General features: G+C 44.4%; 1 protein-coding gene and 1 long non-coding RNA gene across 4 annotated transcripts; both read right to left on the bottom strand.

Annotated features, from left to right (window-relative positions):
* Positions 1 to 763: 763 nt before the first annotated feature.
* EIF5 (eukaryotic translation initiation factor 5) lies at positions 764 to 8,277 on the bottom strand. 3 transcript variants are annotated; one of them, XM_084521798.1, is made up of 13 exons: positions 8,173 to 8,277; positions 7,785 to 7,980; positions 6,306 to 6,503; positions 5,485 to 5,764; positions 5,138 to 5,219; positions 4,718 to 4,890; positions 4,242 to 4,353; positions 3,422 to 3,561; positions 2,808 to 2,966; positions 2,433 to 2,594; positions 1,998 to 2,162; positions 1,624 to 1,758; positions 764 to 1,159 (listed from the first exon to the last, which is right to left on the bottom strand). In XM_084521798.1, the coding sequence occupies exons 4-13, from the start codon at positions 5,554 to 5,556 to the stop codon at positions 1,067 to 1,069; spliced, it is 1,293 nt and encodes a 430-aa protein (XP_084377924.1). In that variant the 5' UTR covers positions 5,557 to 5,764; positions 6,306 to 6,503; positions 7,785 to 7,980; positions 8,173 to 8,277; the 3' UTR covers positions 764 to 1,066. The 3 variants fall into 3 exon arrangements, with proteins under 3 accessions (XP_084377924.1, XP_084377922.1, XP_084377923.1); XM_084521796.1 differs by lacking the exon at positions 6,306 to 6,503; XM_084521797.1 differs by lacking the exon at positions 8,173 to 8,277 and having other exon boundaries at positions 7,785 to 8,104.
* Positions 8,278 to 10,280: 2,003 nt separating this feature from the next.
* On the bottom strand, positions 10,281 to 19,502 carry LOC311437948. The gene is made up of 2 exons (XR_014693854.1): positions 19,328 to 19,502; positions 10,281 to 11,903 (listed from the first exon to the last, which is right to left on the bottom strand). It is a non-coding gene; the product is annotated as an uncharacterized lncRNA (long non-coding RNA).
* Between the last annotated feature and the right edge of the window lie 24 nt (positions 19,503 to 19,526).

The raw sequence follows: 19,526 nt of genomic DNA, 5'->3' as shown, positions 1-19,526 counted from the left end.
AGCCCTAGAGAGGAAACCTTAAAGCTCTTGTGCCTGTTGTATCCAGCAAACACCTTTTTCTTCATCTGATCCTGAACTCTGCTAAAGCTAGTAGGAAGAGCAGCTCAGTGTTCTGGAGCCTTGGAATGCCACAGCAGCAAATCTCAAGGGTCAAAAAAAGTTCAGATTCCACTTTCCAGAACAGAGTTGTGGATGACAAAAATCACAGTCAGGTCACACCAAGACCTTGCTACAAGAACCATTCAGGTTCTGTGAGCTGTTTATCAGGCATACCTTGGCCTATGCTTCTTACAAGTCAAAAGATTCTGCTCAGTCATTTGTTTCCTTACTTAAAAGTACAAAAGTTAGCCTATCCCTAAATGCTAATCCTCAGTTAGGCAGTTCTTTTAGAATTGCAAAGGTCATGCCCAGTGCTATGCAGGTCAATGTTGCAGCTTCCTGTGTTCAAGGAAACTGATCTCACCTTCTTCCTTATCCTCCAATCACTCTAGGAAGGTGCTAAGTATTTACACACTGCTTCTAGTTCAGTGAGCAACAGCAGTGATGTAACTAGTCAAACTACTGAAACCTGTGCTTAATGAGTTATTTATGTAGTAAACACACCTGTGCCAAGCATGTATTTAAGTAACTTTCTCTCAAACTTCGCTTTTTCAGTCCAAGACAGAGCTGTCACACCTAGCCCCATTGCAGGGTTGATTCCATGTTGTAAATTGCACCAAGTTGTATACTTACTTGAAAAAGAAACAAAGCTTGGAGCCCTGAGTGAAGATTGACCAAAACCAAATCCTTTATTTCCACAACTGTATAAATGTGCTCCAAGTATGTGTCCAACACAAGTTAGAAAAACAAAATAGAACATGCCATTTGCAAACTAGAGCCGTTCACCGACGTGCTGACTCCTTGGTATTAGGCTTAGTTACACAAGACCAGTCACAGTAAAAAGATACATTTTAGAGTACAAAGAGTAGCAGGATGTTAAGCCATTTCAGCTTGCGCACATACAAGTCACACTTCTGGCAGAAAACGCAGAGAAGTTTGATTATGCTGGAAGCTATGTTGCATCACTTTAAATGGCATCAATATCAATGTCATCATCTTTACTGTTTGCAGGCTTCACAGTTTCAACTTTAGGGACACTGGCAGTTGTAGAGTACACCACCTGTGAAGACAAGAGATTTACCTGTTAGCACTTAATGGCAGGGGGTGCTAGGGAATACTTTTGCTTTAGTATCAGGAGTTGCTAACATCCTTTGTTGCCCTTGTCTGTCAGGAATTCTTAGTGAGCCCTCCCAAACACACCTGTCTTTAGCAACTAGAGGTGCACGTTCACATCTTTAAGAAGCAGGGTTTCGACCAGGAGCAAGCAATACAGAGAGGAACAAACATGCATGCATATAGCTACCAAATTTAACCTAGGTCTAAACTGTAAGAAAAACAGCCATTTCTTCCTTAATCAGCTTTTCTAACACCTCCCCCCAGGCTCTTCTAAAACTCAAGGTTTCATACTTGCCAACAAGCAGAGCAATACTTTAAGTGAGCTATTTTACAGCGTACTAAAACAAAGTGCCCTGAACTATACAGAGCAGTGCAATTCCAGAACTACAGGAGGCGAGCCTTTCCTACCTCTATGTTTTCATCTTCATCCTCTTCTTCATTACCGGAAGATTCTTCTTCAGCTTCCTTTAGCCATTTAATAAATGGTTCTGCTTTGACACGGATTTCTTTGGCAAGCTCCTTTGAGACATATTTCTTTGAGGCCTGAAAGACAAAGTACACAAATCCTTTTAGTATTTAAGCCCAGTCTGTATCAGATCACACTGAAATACACCAAGCCTAACCTCACCCCGCTACCTTGAACAAGCCATTTTTTAAAGACATTTCTCCCAGATAATCATGCTAAAGTAGGTGACTGTTTGAAGACATCTGCCCAAGAGACTTGACCAGAATGGCAGAAGCAGGTGCAAAACACACACGGCACATTACGTACCACCACTCACCTTTTCTGCCCAGCCAAGGATGACTTCTTCTTCCAGAAGATCTGCATCATACATTTCCTTCAAAATATGTGGTATCTTAGAAATAAGCTGAGACTGATGCATGGCTACCACACACTCAAAGCCATGGAGGAGGTACCTCTGAGCTTTCTTGTTATTGTGGCAGAACTACAATCATGAGGAGAGAAAAGAAAAGCAAGAGCAGGTAAGTTAGCCTTCTTCTCCAAAATGAGTTGCTGCTTCTGCTTACAGCTCAATGAGGCAGCAAAACCTACAACTTTTATTATTCCTCCCAGCACTTTTCCCAAGCTGGGAAGTACTGGTTTAAGAACTGCAATAAAGCCATCCCTCCCCTAATAAAGCAATCCAGAACTGACTCCAGTAGTTATCCCAAACACACAAGTTAATAAACTCAGTGCAGAGCAAGAGGTTGCTTACACGAAGGAAGTGACGTCTGTATTTCCTTATCTGTTCACGAATTTTTTCGTCGAAAAGGACTTCAGTGAGAACTAGAGGGCCCATGGCCTTCACATCCAGTCTCTCTGCTTCTGCTACAATGTCTTTGTCAGAAGAATCAATGACACCTTCTTCCTTCTTTTTCTAGAAGATAGAACAAATACATATTTTAAAGCCACTGGAGCTTGCATTAACACTCGAATGAACTCTGCCTCCTGACCAATGGTCTAACCAGTACTTTTGTATGAGTTTAAGCCCTAAAACTCCACTGCGTGTGTGTAAAAGCAGCTTGCTCTTCATCTCCTTATTAGTGTTCTACACAGCTACAGCTGAACAGTGAATAAATAAAATATTCACCTTCACAAAATCAAACAGTATGTTGACTCTCTCCTCCACTGTTCTTTCCAGGTCTTCACTAAGTGTGAGGTTCTTTGCATGGTCACTGATTTCATCCATTCTGCGCCTCTGGGCTTCTTCTGTTGTGTCTTCACCCCAATCATCATCATCTTCCTCCTCCTAAAAACAAAACAAGATTCACACAGTGTTACTACAAACTTATTAATCAGTTGAGTTTTCTCTAGATACAGATCTGAGAGCATTTTTAGGAGTATTTCTGACTCTTCTCTACAGAAGGAGAACGTTACAAAATGATCAGCTAGTCAGAGATGGAGAAAGAATTGATAGAGGAGACTAACAGGGGACTAGGTGTGCATTTGTAGACATCTGTAGTTACTGTGCCATGCCTCACTACTCTCTCCTACCATCATTTAGATACAATCCAAATCTTGTGAGGAGTAAAAAGTATGCAGCTGTCACTCAGCAAGGAGCACGTATACTGAAAAGTTGGTAAAGCTACTGTAACAGATGTGCAGGGATACTTCTATTGCAGCAGTTGGCTTCTTATTATAGTACCACTTTGGTATGATGCTGACACCATACACCCTCATCTGCCCACAATCCCTTCTACTTACCACAACCTGTGGAGGAGTAATCTCCTCTGGTGGTGGGGGTGGAGGTGTCTCATTGCTGGACACAGAACCATTCTCTTTGTCCTTGCCTTTTCTATTCTTCTTCTCCTTTTCTTTCTTCCCTGTACTAGTGTCGCCACTTTCTGAAAGTGAACATTAGTGTATTAGCTTTCTCGATTTCACAGATACCCTGCAACAGCACCTCTGCTAATTCGCAGGTAAACTGATTCAGATTCTTTTATTCACAGCAGGTGATGCACAGTGCCTGTCTCCAGGTGCACTCACAAGATAATCTACACAGCTCTTAAAGCCATGGTTCTAGTGGAAGTCTTGTTTCTCATCCTGGTGTAAGGCTGTCCAAGTCCATATAACAAGTGACCTCACAAAGCAGAGATCCCCGGAATAGGTTAGACTTTTCTAATTTAGCAAGCTTAAATTGCAGCAGGCAACCAAATGCTTACTACAGAGTGTTGCTTGCAAAACCAACTCCATTACAGTTCATGTTAACTACGCTATCCTTCTGCTTCATGTGGACTTAAATGGAAACCTGCAGCGAGCACCTGCTGATTAACTCTTCCTCCTAAGTTTTGCCCTACCTAGGCAAATAGAATTCTGCAGATACTGCTACTTGAGAAGGATATGAGAATTGGCTGCTCATATTTAAGCTATGAACACAGATACTTCATCCCAACCCACAAACGTACTCTAGCAGTACACCAGAGCAGTTTTACAGTTGTTAGACACCAACCATTTGCTCTTCTACTTAACAGCACTCACATTAAAAATGTTCCTTTACCACCCCCACAAAGAAAGGAACACTTACCAGGTGGGTTTTTGAGAATGAACGTGCAGAGTTTATGGTTTGTGTCAAGCATGCCTCGATAGCCACAGGCTTTGCAAGAGTTACCTATAGTTTGTTTCTTAGGATTGACATGCTGTAAAAGAGAACAAGCTCCAGTTAAAATACTATTTAGAGAACAGATATACATTAAAGACTAGACCTGCTATTTACTTTATCATCTCCGTACCATTAAGCCAGAGATTTACATGCTTTTAATCAGCCCTAACAAATCTGAGTTTAAACACAGCAATTTAGCTCAGGACTGTAAATCTAAAACCTGGAGAGGGTTTTAGATTTCTTAATTTCACTAGAAATTAGAATTAGAAATTAACTAAATAACAAAGAGAAGTGACTGGATTTCTCTTAATTGTTATCTGAATCAGCTTTTAACACTGCACCACCTTCACAAACATCAATGCAGCGTTTCTGTACTGTCACCATTAATACAGAGCACTCACCAGATCAGTTTCAGGATTCTCACACTCAGGACAGAGAACAAATTTTTTAATGAATCCATCCAACATGTCTTGCAGCTTATTCGCCTCATGAGATCCATTGACAATGTAACGGTCATTCTTAACATCAAACTGGGTCTGTGCTCCCAGCTCACAACCAAAAAATTTGGTAGGATCTGAAAAAAAAAAAAAATAAATCATAATAATCAATGGAGTCCTTGGGTCTTTATTGTTGATTGAACTGCAAGTATATCTACTCTAGGAGCCATTGCTCCTTCCTGATCATTACTTCTTCCTTAATCGCTTTTTCTTAAAAATCTTGAAAGAATATTAGTACTTTATTACCTATTTATCACTTCAAACGAAAGTGAAAGCCTTAAGAAAAAAAAAAAAAAAAATGCTGTGTCACTGCAGACTACTTACACGTTGGAGGCCGATTAAGCGCCTTTGCAACGTCAACCATGTTGACTATAACCGTCTTTATTCCATTTCCTTTGCCCTCAACCTAAAAAAAAAAAAAAAAAGTCTTTTAAGTTTAAATGACCACAACAGCCCAACCCCACGTATACTTCTAATTTAGCTACATCTACGTTCTGCTTTGAAGTGTCTTCTTAAGATGAGTTAATGCGCACTTACTCTGGACAGAAAAATGCAGTCACCCCCTCCCTACCATTGGCTAAGCTCGGTGTCATTGTCTCCGTTCTGCTACATGAAGAGCAACTAACCTGACACCCTGCCTACTCACAACCAATGGTTAGTTAGTAAGTTACCTTGGCAATCAGACGGGGCATTTTGTAGCGATAGAACTGATCTGAAACACTGCGGTTGACGTTGACAGACATTTTGCCTTATTAGTAGCTTTATCAATAAGATGAAGAGATCTTTGATTGCAGTTTTTTGGTATCTTCTGTCTGGAGAAGACGGGATGACATAAACGACTGCAAGAGTTCTCGGTCTCTGACATGAAAAAATTTTCGCCACTGAGGCTGTAAGGTTCTTGCTTGTATGCTATGTTTCCCCAATACAGGTACCAGTGGCTGCGCAACAGCTCTGCAAGTGTTAATAAACAGAAAAAAAAAGAGAAATTTATCTTTATGTACACCAATGAAATCTTATTATAAAACTATATCTGGGACTCTATTTCTGGGAAGGGGAAGTAAAGCTCGTTATGCTGTGGCTTTCATGAACTTGTGAAACATAAGACAATAGCCTTGAATTGTACTGCTGAGGAACTCTGCCTCACCTACACCACATGGCTTTCCACCCTCTCCTTTCTTACAACCCCCAAACCATTGAACAGCTTAAGAGTACTGTCTGCACAATTAACTCCTGAAGGAGTGCTGTGATCAATAAGGAAGGGAAAGAACACTGCTCAATTTAGGAAGACCAATGGCTCTCGCACTGAGAGGGTCACGTGGTGTGTTTCTGGCTGCAGGGGAGAGAGAAGTGGGAGAAAAGTCTGGAACGGTTTCAGATTTCACATCATAGCATGAGCCTATTACATAAACCGAAGCCCATCAGAACGTTGAGAAATGTCAGTAAGATGAAGCAGCAGCAATCTCTAGCCCAATGTAATTTTTACATGGCTTACCAGTTTTTTGGATCGGAGTAGAAAAGAGTTGAAAATTAGGTAATTCTCCCTCTCACTTATGGATTCTCATAGCAGCTTCTGTTGAGTTTTGACTTAATAATAAGCCTGATAAAGTCTGACATAAGTTGCTTCACTGTAGAAAGCCTAGCAATGCAGAGGTACAGAGCAGTGCAGCAGCTTTTCCAGTTGTTTTTTTTTCTTGGGGAAGGGGGAGGAGGAAGGGGAAGGAGGATGAATCCTATTATTAAAGTTGCCTTAAGCAGTATTTACATATTTAAATTAACACGTGTCCCTATAATCAGATCTAACATTACGTAAACCACAACTGGTTAAGTTGACTAGACAGGCAGCCCTGACTACAGCATGGTTATTCTGACACGTCATCACGTTATCGTTAATGGCAGATGTGTTGACACATGAAAATAGCCTCCTTAGTATTTAATGTGTAAGAGCGTGCCTATCGATTCCACACAGTCCGAGTCCCTCTGGTCAGGTTTACAAATCCTTTCACGAGAAGTGTGCTTTGCATATGCCATGTATTCTACATTAGCCCCGATGCAGTTTTACCCTTCAGCAAAAACTGCACCGCGGATTTCGTTCCAAGCACGAGGCTTCCTTCCCCAGGATGTCTAAAAAAGAGCCACCATGTGATCTGACCGCGTGCTTGCAGCGGCACTGAGGAAGCAGGTATCTTGGTGACCAAGCATGAGCTTTTTAGAATGCGTGGTTTCCCCTCCTTCCATATTACAGCTTTTGTCTGTCTGCTGTAGACTAAAGCTCCCTCTCCTGGTCTCTAAGCCACCTCATCCCAAGCACACACCCCCCGTATTTATTGTGCAGAGCCCAAGAAGCGGGAAGGCAGACAGCCTCCCAGCTTCAAAGCCCCGTTTCCCCGCCCCGCTCAGGCCTGCGATGACTCATAAATGCAGCAATTAAGCACTGAGTCAGCCCCGGAGAAAACCGGGGGGGAGGTGTGGGTGTCACCTCCAGCCACGCATGCGCTCCCTACCAAGGGGGGAAGCTCCCCTGCCGCCCCCAAAGCCTCCCTCCCTTTCCTCGGGGCTTACCCTTGCCGATCGGGCGCCCCCCGCCCCCTCCGAGGGGCTGTGACTGCGGCACAGCCCCCCCAAAACGAGCCCCCCCCCCCCCCCCCCTCCAACCCCAACCCCCCCAGCCCGGGGAGGCGCGGCCCAGCCGCCGCCATTTTGTCTCGTCGCATGGCGCGGGGAGCTGGGGGGGGGGGGGGGCACGATCAAAGGAATAATCCGCGCCCAAAATTAAAAAAATAGCGATTAAAAAATATAAAGGGTGATAAATCGTTGTTTGAGGTATCTGTATCTTCATTTCTAGGAAGATCCTGGGTGTTTTGTTAAATAAATCCGCCCCCCGCCCCGTCAACAACGCGGCGCCCCCAGCCCCGCACCGACCCCGTCCCTTCCAGCCGCCCCCCCCGGCTCCTCCTCGCCCCCCAGCGCTCACCGTTTTCGTCCAATAAAGACATAAACCCAACGCTGCTCGCCCCGGGCTGCGACGAAGCCGATTGTGCGAGGAGAACGAGGCCGTGGGGGCGCTTATATCCAGCCGGAGGAGGAGGAGGCGGAGGCGGACTCCGCAGCCTCCGGGTCCGGGCGTCCTGAGGCGGGCGTGCTCAGCAGGGACAGCAGTGCCGGGCGATCTGCGGGCAAGACACAACCAGGGGCATCGTTAGCGGCGGCACCTGTGAGGAGAGGGGGGGAGGAGGAGGAGGAGGAGGAGGAGGAGGGGGGAGAAGAGGGAAGGGGGGAGGGAGCTGCGGCGGCCGGCGGCGCGCAGCTCAGGCAGGAGGGGGCGGCTGACGGGACCCCGGCAATGGCTGCCCCGTACTCACCTCTAGAATGTTCTCGCTCTGACTGAACAACGCCAAAGCTGGGATCAATCAGCCAGCGGCGCGCCCCGCCCCCCCGACCTTCCCATTGGCTCGCCGCTCGCCCCGGGGAGAAACTATTGGCTCTTGGCTCGCCGTGCCCTTTTCTCACTGGTTTATCTCGCCGTCAATCAAACCGCCCCTCGCTTCGCTGCCCTCCCCCCGCCCTCCCCCCCGCCAGTGCCCCAAAGGACATCGCGTCTACGCGGGCGGCTCTCGCGAGACCGCCCTGAGAGGCGGCGGGCTGAGGGCGGGGGCTGCGCGCCTCCCGCGGCCCCTTCCCCCCTCACGCGTGTCCCGCACAAGCACCCCCAAAAACATCCCCAAAAACACACAGACCCCCCGTGGAAGGGCTCTGGTCCCTCTCCCGGCTCTGTTTCCACACAAAAACTTCCCCGGCCCTCGTGGCAGGGTGCTCTGGGCAGGCCGTGGTTTGTTGGGAAGCGCGACCCGCAATGCTGGAGGAATGACAATTTGGGGGGGTGCAGCTTGGCATCGCGGCAGCTAATTGGTGTTACAAACGCTTCTAAACAATTAAAATGCTGAATGCGTTGTGTTTTTTCCTGCACGGCCTGCTTTCGTGTGCAGGAAAAGGCCTATTTATTGTCCCTGTCACAGCAACTCAGCTTTGCATACCTCTGAGTGCCTGGGGTACCTTTGGCTCTTAAAAAGAATACTTCAAATCCTGTGTGTACCTACCTTCAGCTCTCAATATAAAACGTTGCCAGCCCTCCTTAGCGTAATTGGCACCCTAGATAAAGCAACTTTGGATTTATATGTCTTAAAAGCAGGAACATGGGTCCTTTTTTGTGCTCTATTCTCTCCACGTCCTCCATCTTCAGCCCTCCAGTATGACACGATTACATATTTTGGGTGTTTCTGAACATAAATAATGTTGGCAAAGAGCTTTTTTAAACTTTACCTATCAAGCGATCAATCAATGCTCTTGCCTGTTTCCATGCCGCCAGGCAGAACAAGAAGACTCCAGTTCCTGTCACTGGCTCAGTGAACAACGTTGGGAAGCCTCTTGATGGCTATGTGGGTGTATAGGGAGAAAGAGGTAACGAAGATAAAAATGAGTAGTGACATTATATACTGTCATATACTCTAAATTTCTCCCTAAGTTAGTTTTGAAACATAGTTTTCCCATCTGACTTCATAACATGTTGGCATGGTCAGAGGAAACCCCTCATATAGAGCCTTAAGTATGCCTTGAACATTTTTGGTCTGATATGCAAAAATACGTCATTTAAATAGTAAGGTGACTGATAAATGAGATTTTCCTAGAAATCTCAAAAGAAAAGCTGGGCTATTGTTATGGACACACAATAATAAAAAACTTACTCTTTCAGCTAGAGCAGCAGAGCAACAGACCTGGAAGAAATAAATGTGCATATCCATCAATGTTTTCTAACAAGACACTCTACATCATGGCCCTAGTTGTATGTTTCCCTTCAGCCCATGGAATAACAAGTCTTTGCAGCCAGGATATCATCTTGTAAAACATTATGTTAAGTCTGTTTTAGGCTTCACTATCTGCATTTGAAAAAGTTAAAAAAAAAAAATCAGGATACTTTAAATGCCTCCTTGCCTCCTTCAAGGCCCTGTGCAACCTGATCTAGTGGGTGGCATCCCTGCCCATGGCAGGGGGTTGGAACTGGGTGATCTTTAAGGTCCCTTCCAACCCACACCGTTCTCTGATTCTGTGATTGATAAATACACAGCAACACTTTTTTAAACCTGAGAAAGAGTGTAAGCACAAAATAAGGAAGTATCTCCCCAAAGTATGTGATGCTTGGAAGTTATCATGAGGGAGAAAAAATAATCACAAAAAAGTGGGAGGCAAGCAAAGCACAGCAGGAACTCCTTTGCTGTAAAAATATGCAGCATGTATAATTTGCTAAATGCCTCCTTTCTGTGGCTTTAGTTTCATGCTACAACACCTCTGAGGTTAATAAATTACAAGTGTTAAAGCATACCACTGCCAACACCACTTTATTGAACAGCAAAAGGGAAACGAGCCCCTGGATTTGGTGCTATTTGACATAATGAGTAACTCTGAAGATTTATGATTAGTAGTATAGAGAAGGATTTTTTAAAAATTTTATAGTATATAAATTGACATTAAGAGTAACCTTTTTAGATAGTCTTCCTTCTTCAAACAACAAGTCCCATACAGACGAAGTCAGAAGATATTCTCTCACATTATACAAAATAGACTAAACTTGTGGATTATCGTCTCTTTAGTCCCTAGTTGCTGTTTTTCTCACCAGAAAAATTCATTGATAGTTGCTGTTGAATCCCAGATACTTTTACTGAATCATAATATTTATGGTTTGTTCACTTTAGTATCTGGTGGCTTGGACAGGACAAAATATCCTCCTCCCACTGTAAAATGTCATGGTTTCATGAATCCTGAAGTTCATAGTTCGCATTGCTTTTGTGACCTTCAAGATACAACCACTTGTGTGCTTTGCATTTCACAGATGTAAACGAAGCAGTTTTTATATATAATCCTCCCTTGTAAAGACATTTTAAATGGCATGAGTAAGTCAGGTTTTGGAAGTGGACTAATGTTTGAGAACAGGAAGTTTTCGGCAGTGGATCTTATGGTGTGTTTCTGTATCACAGGAATGCTTTATTATGGTTCAGTTCAGCCTTGGGCTATTCAAGTTCTTTCTATGTTGCCTTAGTTTTTATTAAAAAATACCAAAGAGTTAATGTCTACGATAAGGCAGCAAAACCAACATTCAAGAATTAATATGTCTATATTTAAAATGTAAATCTTCAGAAATTGTCATTTAATCACAGGTGTTTATATTTTCACACAGACAACCGTGCATTGTTCTGCAGTTTGTTCTTCAGCTAGTTTGTCATTGTGATGAGGTTGGCTGTAAACATTACCCCCTTTCAGTACTCAGCTGGTAACCTTGCTCTTGAAAAATATTTTTTCTCTGCTGTAAGCTGTGTACGTTCTCTTCCAGTGGCTGGTTCAGAGCCGATATTTTTTCCAGGGTCGGCAGGAACCCCTAGCAGCTGAGGAGGTGATTCCTCATTGTGCCATCTTTGCAGCTTTTGCTGCTGCAGGGTGCCCGGGCACACGGTGCTGCCTCTGCTGCAGGTTCTGCTGTGCCCCGTGTCTCTGGGCTCCTCGTGCTCCTGCAGCAGGGCCCTGGGAGGCACTGAAATGCAGCCCGTCAGGGTGATGAGGCTGCCTTCAAACGTGGCTGATTTCTGACAGTGAGGAGGTTGATATGTGGAAGCCACTCAGAAGTGCTTCTGATGTATCTCTAGGAATTTCAGAAGATGGAAGGCCAAGATCATGTACATTGTGCTGAACCCTGAATAGCAATACCCTTTCTTCTGCCTGTCTTGGAAATGTGCAGAGAATGTTTAATTATTTACATGCCAGATTTGAATATGCAACCTCTGTGGAATCACAAGTCCAAATTCCTTCAGGATCAGTATTTGGAAGATAAATACATTGAATAGCTGTGACCTTACTGTTCAGCAGTCATTCCTGCTTTTGAGCAGAATTGGACCCTGATCAGTGGCAGGGGCAGAGGTTTGTTCCGTTCTTGCTGCTCAGGAGCTCTGCAATAATTGCTGCCCTCCAGCAAGCATGCTGTTCTTCTTTTGTGCAGACTTGCTTCATAAAATGCCTTCCTTTCCATGCTCTGTAACATTATGGTTAGCTATTCGCATTAGTAAATCAGGAATTAGTAAACAGAGAAGAAAAAAAAAAAAGATGAGAGCAAGATACACATATAGCCATTATTTTCCAGCAGTTATTTTTGTGGCTTCTATATCTATGCAGAAGTGCTAAAATATCCCAGCTCGTGTTTGGGTCTGAGTGCACTAGAAGGGCTTGGTGTTCAGCTGGCAGCACGAGGCAGGCTCTGCCCCAAATCTGTTGTTATTATTTCAGCAGACACCATGAAGCTCTCTCCTGCCCTCCCTCTTTCTCTTGCAGCGTGTGGCTGTGTGTGTAAGGGAGGCGCCTCAGCAGCCAGCTTTCTCTGCAGAATATAAACTAGTGCTTGAGAGCTGTAAATGTTAAGGGAAATGGACTTTTTTTTTTTTTTTTTTTTTTTTTTTTTTTTGGTATCCCAGTGTTTCTAAATCTCAATCTAAATCTAAATCAGGCAGAGAATATCCTGACTCCCTCTGGATGTTAGTTTGCTGGAATGCCCTTTCCTAAATAACAGTCCTAATGGATCTTTTCTTAGACCAACTGATGCATCTGGAAAACTAGCAAGCTTCCTGAAAAGATGGGCAATACCCATTTGTGTGTGCTGAGAGAAGGGCTAAGGGCTGTCACGGGGTGGTTGTGGACTCCTGACCACTGGGTACTCCTCACTGGTGCTCTCTGTGCAAGTATGAATTTTCTAACAAAACCCATGAGCAATAATACAGTGCCTGGGGACTGGCAGCTCCCCCACGTTGTTAAGCACATGTCTCTGGATTTTAAGCAGCACATGCCTTCAGCAATGCATTAGAAAAGTGGATGTTTGAGCTTTCGGGCTATGTGTACCCAATGGCTATCAGAGTGGTCTTGCTGTCTGTGTTGGCTAGGATAACATAGATTTTCACCGTGGTATTCCTTTTTTTTTTTTTTTTTTTTTTTGTTAACATGTGTATGCGTGCTTTGCTTTACTTGCTATTTTTACCATTCCTGATTTTTCAGTCGTGTACCTTTACCTTTGGCATTGTGCTTGGCTGGTTCTTTGTCTGGGGGAGGAGTCTGTTGGGAATTTTACAGACAGTAGTTCTTTGGAGGACAGGACAAAATAAGGTATCCTTTTGAGCAAATAAAACCAGGCTGTGTTTAAAGAGGCAAACAAACAAAGGCAAACTCACAGAAATGAATGGGGAGTGCAAATGGGGTGGAAGTTCAATTAGGAGGTGAATTCAGCACGGTTTGGGAGTCTGTGAAAGAGGGATGCCCTGACCAGGAGAGACGTCTTTTATCCCTGTGTCTCAGCAATCGGTGGAAGTGTCAGTGATAGGAGTCAGAGAAGCCAAGTATCCCTGCTTTGTCCAGGTAGCAGCTTTGGCTACAGGCCCACCTGGCAAATACTAGCATTATCCAGCAGCTGCATGCTTGTGGTTGACAAATCTGCCAGCAACATTTATATGGTTGCTGAAAGAAGTGGATGTGGAAGATAAGGAGTCCTTGAGGAATATAGCTTCCAGCTGAGAACCTGCTGTCAGAGCTGCCTGCCTGTTCGTTATGCTCATTAGCAGCCACTGCATTTACATTTCCACGCTGCTTGTCATAGTCGGGTCTCAGACAACAAAATCTGTGTGTTTGTGAGTTAAGTTAAATCTCTCTCCCAGTAGCATTTTAGTCATTTACACTTTTATTTCCATTTCATTAAACAAATTGCTCGGGTCCTCCTCAGCTGTCATGTGCTTTGCCATCACCTCCACATATAGATCCTCTCCCACCCTTTTCCTTTGGTCTCTGAGGGTCTGGCAACCAGTCCTGTGATTATCAGTATTGATTTCCCAGCAGATGTTGACTCTGAAGTAGTAGAAAAAGAGTAACAAGTGCTTAGAGTTACCTATTGGCTTTCCATTTTTCCCAAGAGGAGTGTGTTTTTTGCCTCTGTTTTGAGACTATATCTCCAGAAACTCTTCCCAGTCTGGGGACACTTTAGAGATCTTAGATGCTATTAATCCTTTCCCTTATGTGCAGAAATGTGGCTGCAGAGCTAGTTTTTAGGGGTCTGCACTACAAATGACATCTTCCTTTGCTGTTCTGTTCTGCTCATTCAGGCACAGAGGAGCATCTGCTTTAAAATAATACGATCACGTTGCTGGGAGAGTTGGAGTTTGGAGGCAGTGCTGAGGAACAGCTAGTGATTATGTTCATGCTTTTCCTGGCAGATCTGGTAGAGGAGAAGATACCCCTGATGCTCGTGCTGAAAGCAAAGAAAGGTCTGCTTTAAAGGCAAAGATGAATCTTTGTGTTCTCCAGAACTAAACCTTCAAAGGAGCTGTTTGGCTAGGAGGGCAGAGTCATGCATTTAGAAGCAGACAGCTAGAGAGATAACAGAAAAAGTTTTGTCTCCAAAGTCTGATTTTATATCCCTTGCAGACTTGTCTGTATTGCAACATCAAAGGTGTTTTGCAGGGCACTGCAGGCTTTTAGGCGGATAATGCTGAATTTGTAGGCTGTAATTTAGAATTTGCTGCTTGTTTGATATGTTTTGCCTTGAGCTTGAGTACAGCTGGTGCAGCTGCTTAATAAAAATACAGGGATTACCTTTTGTAATGAAGCAAATAAGACATGGCTACGATGCAGTGCCAAAGTCTTTGAATGCTCTGGTGGTTTGCAGCTCAAATATTTATATTACTAATGTAAATTATTTGCCAAACTGGAAAAAAAAAAAAAAAGGAGTGGTACTCAAAAGAAGAAAATAGAAACAGCAACTTAGTTCTACGGTTTGCCCATGCCAAGTGTTCTGTATGCTAAGGCTATTACTCAAACCAGTGACAATATGAATATAGCTGATAACACACACGGTTTCCAAGAGTGGTGGAGTGAATTAAGGCTGGCATCAGCCCATCTGGGTTCTGTGATGGCTGATTAAAGCTGACTTGAAGCACCGACGATGCCTCACTGTACCCAGCTCCCCATGCCTCCCATACCTGGGTGTCACCGTGGCTGGAAGTGCCCGGTGGGTTCAGGAACGGGTGGATGGGACTGAAGAGACAGGCAGGTGTGTGCACGCCTGCTAACACAGGCACAGAACGCAGTCACTTACATCTTCCTTATTTAAGAAACCAGGCTGAAAATGCCCTTGAATGTGAATCCACGTCAATGGTTTTATTGACCTTATGTAGATTTTTCTTTTTGAGAATGACCCAGGGGACACACTGAAGGCAGAAGTTTCTTACAGGAATATTACTGCCTTGAACTGTTTCTCCAAGTCAGTTTTTGAAAGCTCTTGACACACACAGTTAGGTCAATGAATGTTCAAATGCATAATGGAGTCTGTATTTTGTCTTGAAGCTGTAGGATGTTATTCTATGTTTCTTTAGAAAACAAATCTAGTCCATATTGATCATTCTGGAGCTTTTTACCTGAAATGGTTGTAGGAAACAAACTTCAAAAGCATTCCCTGAAACAGGCCTTTTCAGAGAGTTGAAGGGATCTAAAATAAATGGCAATAACATGATTTGTGACTAGTATCTCTGTCCACACTCATCTGGGAAAGCAGAGTATCACCAGCTCAGATTAGGCGGTGTTTGTGAACGCTGTGGTGCAGTAACTCTTTCAGGGCCTGATTTAAGGATTCCAAAATGATCGTGTGCGTATTAGAGAGATCACTAGTGTGTAACATTATTCAGCCCCAGGGAGTCTAATTTGTTCTTCTCTCTCTAGTGCCCTTGACGTGTCAGTTCAGCCCTTTTTGCATTAGCAATTTCAGGCACGGTAGTTATTCTGCATTGGTGCCCGATGGAGTCATGGGGGGTGTGAATTAATGGCAACTTGCAGTCGTGCAGATCTCCCTGGATTTTGTATCTCGTACATCTTCCCTGCATGGGCCACAAAGTGGGACTTGTTGGAGTTTCTCAAGCCACGCTGCCCTCTGTAAATGCTGAGGTACTCAGGAAGAACACACGAGCTGTTTCCAGGGTTGTTTGGCTGCACCTCACCCAGAGTTTGTTTTTAATCATTCTCATGAATGATTTACTGTTCCCTTTCTATCACGTTACTTTTTCATTGTTGTCTCCAGCAGGCAAAAGGCTTTCAAAGGGTTCTTTAGGGCTTAATGTATTGTTTATCCTAGATATTGGGCATGACTTATTCAGAAATGTGTAATAAATACACAGCTCCTCTCATATCTGATTGTTTGCACAGTGGACAGATTAATGGATGACTGGGTGAGGGATGAATACCCAGTTCAGAATATTTCTCCACTCAGGATTAAGTTGGGGAGGGTGTGTGGATGCAGGTGGGATCTCTAAGGGCCCATGTAAATGTTTGTGAGCTCATTCAAGCCCACAGAGATGCGCCAGTTAATACCAGTGGATGATGGACCCGCTTAACTCGAAGACTGTGCTTCTGGGTAGTCCTTCCTGGCAGTCAATTTGTTCACTTATCCTGGATTATGCCATGTAGATATAACTCTGGTATATCTGGAGATGTATATTTATAAAAGGTTATTTTTACCTTTTAAGTAACCGGTTCACTGGTTCTTTTGACTATTAGCACCTGCTGTGGCTAAAGAAGGCCCTTATTTTTCCTGCTTGTTTTTTCTTTCACTCTTTTTTTTTTTTTTTTTTTTTTTTTGTTGTTGTTGTTTTGTTTTGTTTTTCGGGTGCACTGAGACGAGGAGTGCTGTGACAAGGACTATTGATAGTCCAGTCTATCTGCTGCAAGGGCAAGCCTCTGTGAGAGTCAGCGCACTCTGGATAATGTTTAGTCGTATACATTTGATAAAACTTCTTGCTTTACAGATAACTCATTATGAATCTCAGTGCCAGTGCTGCTCCCACAGAGGCCTGCAGTGAGCAGCTGATTCATACAGACGAAGCTTTAAATATCTTCCCTTGCAGATGCAAGATTCGGATGGCTTTCCCTGCAGACAGTCCCACCGCATTCTGCCCCCTGGAAGATGTTCAGGTGGGCAGGAGAGGGTGAACGATTTGGCCCGTGCAGCTTGTCCGGCAGGGTGCTAATTCTGGTGCACGGGGAGCCATATGCTATGACGTGTGCAGACAGATCGCTCACAGTTTGCTCAATTCCTGGAGCAGCAGGGAAAGGGGCAAAGCAGCGCTGGGCTGCCAAGTCACAATCTGCTAGCTCGGTTGCTTGAGAGTCAGCCCGAACCTCCTTATCCCCTGCTGCAGAGTAAACTGCTCAGTAACGTTCTCTCTTTTCCTAGCAAAGGTCTTAAGAAGGCAGCTCTGTGGCTTACTGCAGGTTGTGCCAGATTTGCTTGTTGTGATCTGGATCTGCAGTGCTGTGTTTGCCACAGTGATTCTAACCTATACAGGGCTGCTGAGAGGTCTTTGGAAAACAGGATTGTGGAGAAAATTCTCTGTACATACATGGGCATTCTTCCCCCAAAACCCGCTAACAAAAATGAGTGAATCAAAGGAGAGTTATTAGTCATGGGTTTCCCACAGCAGTCTCTTTAACGGATTGCTGACGGATGGCAGCTTGTCAAGAAATAAGCAAAAATATTGGACGAAATGAAGTCAAATTCTTAAGTCTTTACTCAGGACCAGCTAAGCTTCAACTACTCATTCTGACCACTTTGGAAAGCTTGGCATGCATCAGTTGTACATGAGAGCTGTGCCAGACCTGTGAAAAGCCCTACTTGTCTTACCTCTTATCCCGTGCCTCATATCCTCCCCATTTCCCACTTACATTAACCATCTAAAGCTTTTCAGTGGCTCTGCCATCGTCCACAGTCCGTGCTAAGGCATTAAGGACAAACAACAGGATTGTGTTAAATCCTGCTTTGAAAATCTCTTTGTAACATGTCCCTGGAAGAAACTCCTTTCTGTTTATTTTCGTTTGTCCATTGGCTGCGCCTGGCTGCCTGGTCATTGCCCAGAATCTCGCTGGCTGAGAACCAACACGGAGCAATTTGCAGCTACATGTAAGCGGCTCCGGTTCGTTTTGGCCCTATCTCTGCAGCATTTCCCAGAGCCAGTCATCTGTGTTTCAGCTGATCAGGGTGCAAACTGAACTCTGACTTGCCTAGCTGAGCCTGCCAAGAAAAGCATTAGCTAAGCAGAAACAGCTTGGAGCTGAGGGCAAAGGTGAGAACGCATTAAGTATCCACATCTTGACACAGAAAGGATGCAGCTACAGTCAAAACAGGGGAAAGGGGACTGGGCAGACACACAGCCGGCTTGTGTGACCCGGGAGCGCACGCTGCACTGCTTGCTGAGAAAGGCCTCTTTGTCTCTGTGCATTGTGCCTGCCTGTTTTGTCTAGGATGCAGGACAAATGCAAGAAACGCACCGATGTGGCCTTGATGACATTTTTCTCTGTTTCTTGGCACTGCTTTGTTGTGCTCAGAAAGGCCTTGAATATGTTAGGCTGTTGTGTATCTCTCTGCTCCAGCCAAGCAGAGAGAGTTGTACAGCTGACTTTGCAGTTCCCTGCTCTAAAGTGCAGGCTAGAGGATAGAGAGGGTGGCTGAAGGCTGCAGTGCCTCCCTAAAAAGAGAATTCACTGCTGAATCACAGCTGGGAGACAGAATAAAGAGACTGAAATTCTTTGTCTGTGTCTAGGAAGGGGTTGGGAGCAGAGTTGGGGAGGAGACCTTTAACCATCACCTGCCCCTTTAGTGCTGCCTGGTGTGGCTGCCTGATCCCGTGTCATACAGCACGAGGCTATTTGTATTGCTGTCCTCTTCCCGTTTAGATTAGATCTTGCCCAGTGTGACCTGCATTTCCAGACTTTATTTTGAACATCGCTGATGCAAGCCTTGCTTCAGCAGAAGCCCTGCTGTGTCCATGAGTACCCCTCAAAGACATCACTTCTTATCAGTTTTACAAGGAATGGTCTTATCAGAGTTCTCTGACTTCAGCTGGATTTGCACAAGCCTTTCTTGTTCTGACTAGGCTTTACCACTTTGATGTATTTTGCCTAAGACATATCCCCTCAACCCACCCCATGGGCTACAGATGGCCTGATAAAATGGATTTGGCTTCCATTTACAAGTAGTTTTCTTTTCTGACTGTCTTTTGTATCTATTCCTGTGATGGTGAAGTGATCAGACTGTGAGTCTTGAAGCTGTACGACTAAACATTAGAGACACCCATTCTATATTTCCCTGAATTTTGACAGCACTGGAAAGTCTGGATTCATAGCTTGACCTCCATATCAACCAAATGTCAGCTTTACAAAACAGTTTTCTAGGGTGACAGGTCCTGATTCTTGATTCAACTGTATTTGTTGGGGCTGTTTTGTGGGAAAAGGTAGTTTTCTGGTCCTGCAGGGAATTCAGGTCCAGCCAGCTGAGTGCTGAGTGTTGGCATAAGGTACTAGAGTCCTTTAGCCATCCTGGCTGCTGATAGTGAGAGGCAGTTGTAGCAACAGAGAGTGCCTAGAATGTAATACTTATTTCCTTTCATTACCCCTTACCTTGGTGTCTAGCAGAGACAACCTCTGAGCCCATTGGGATGACAGTAGCTTTGGTCACTTGAGGAAATTTGGGACTCTGTGGGCTCAAAGCCACTCCCTTTGCATGGGAAGGCCGAGATAAGCCCCAAGAGTTCGCTCCAATCTTGTGCCTTAATTTAATACTTCCCATTTCCCATTAACTGTGGGGCTTTAAAAATTA

This window comes from Aythya ferina, assembly GCF_964211825.1.
Source record: "Aythya ferina genome assembly, chromosome: 5".
Taxonomy (NCBI): Eukaryota; Metazoa; Chordata; class Aves; order Anseriformes; family Anatidae; genus Aythya; species Aythya ferina.
This window is presented reverse-complemented; position numbering and strand designations above follow the sequence as displayed.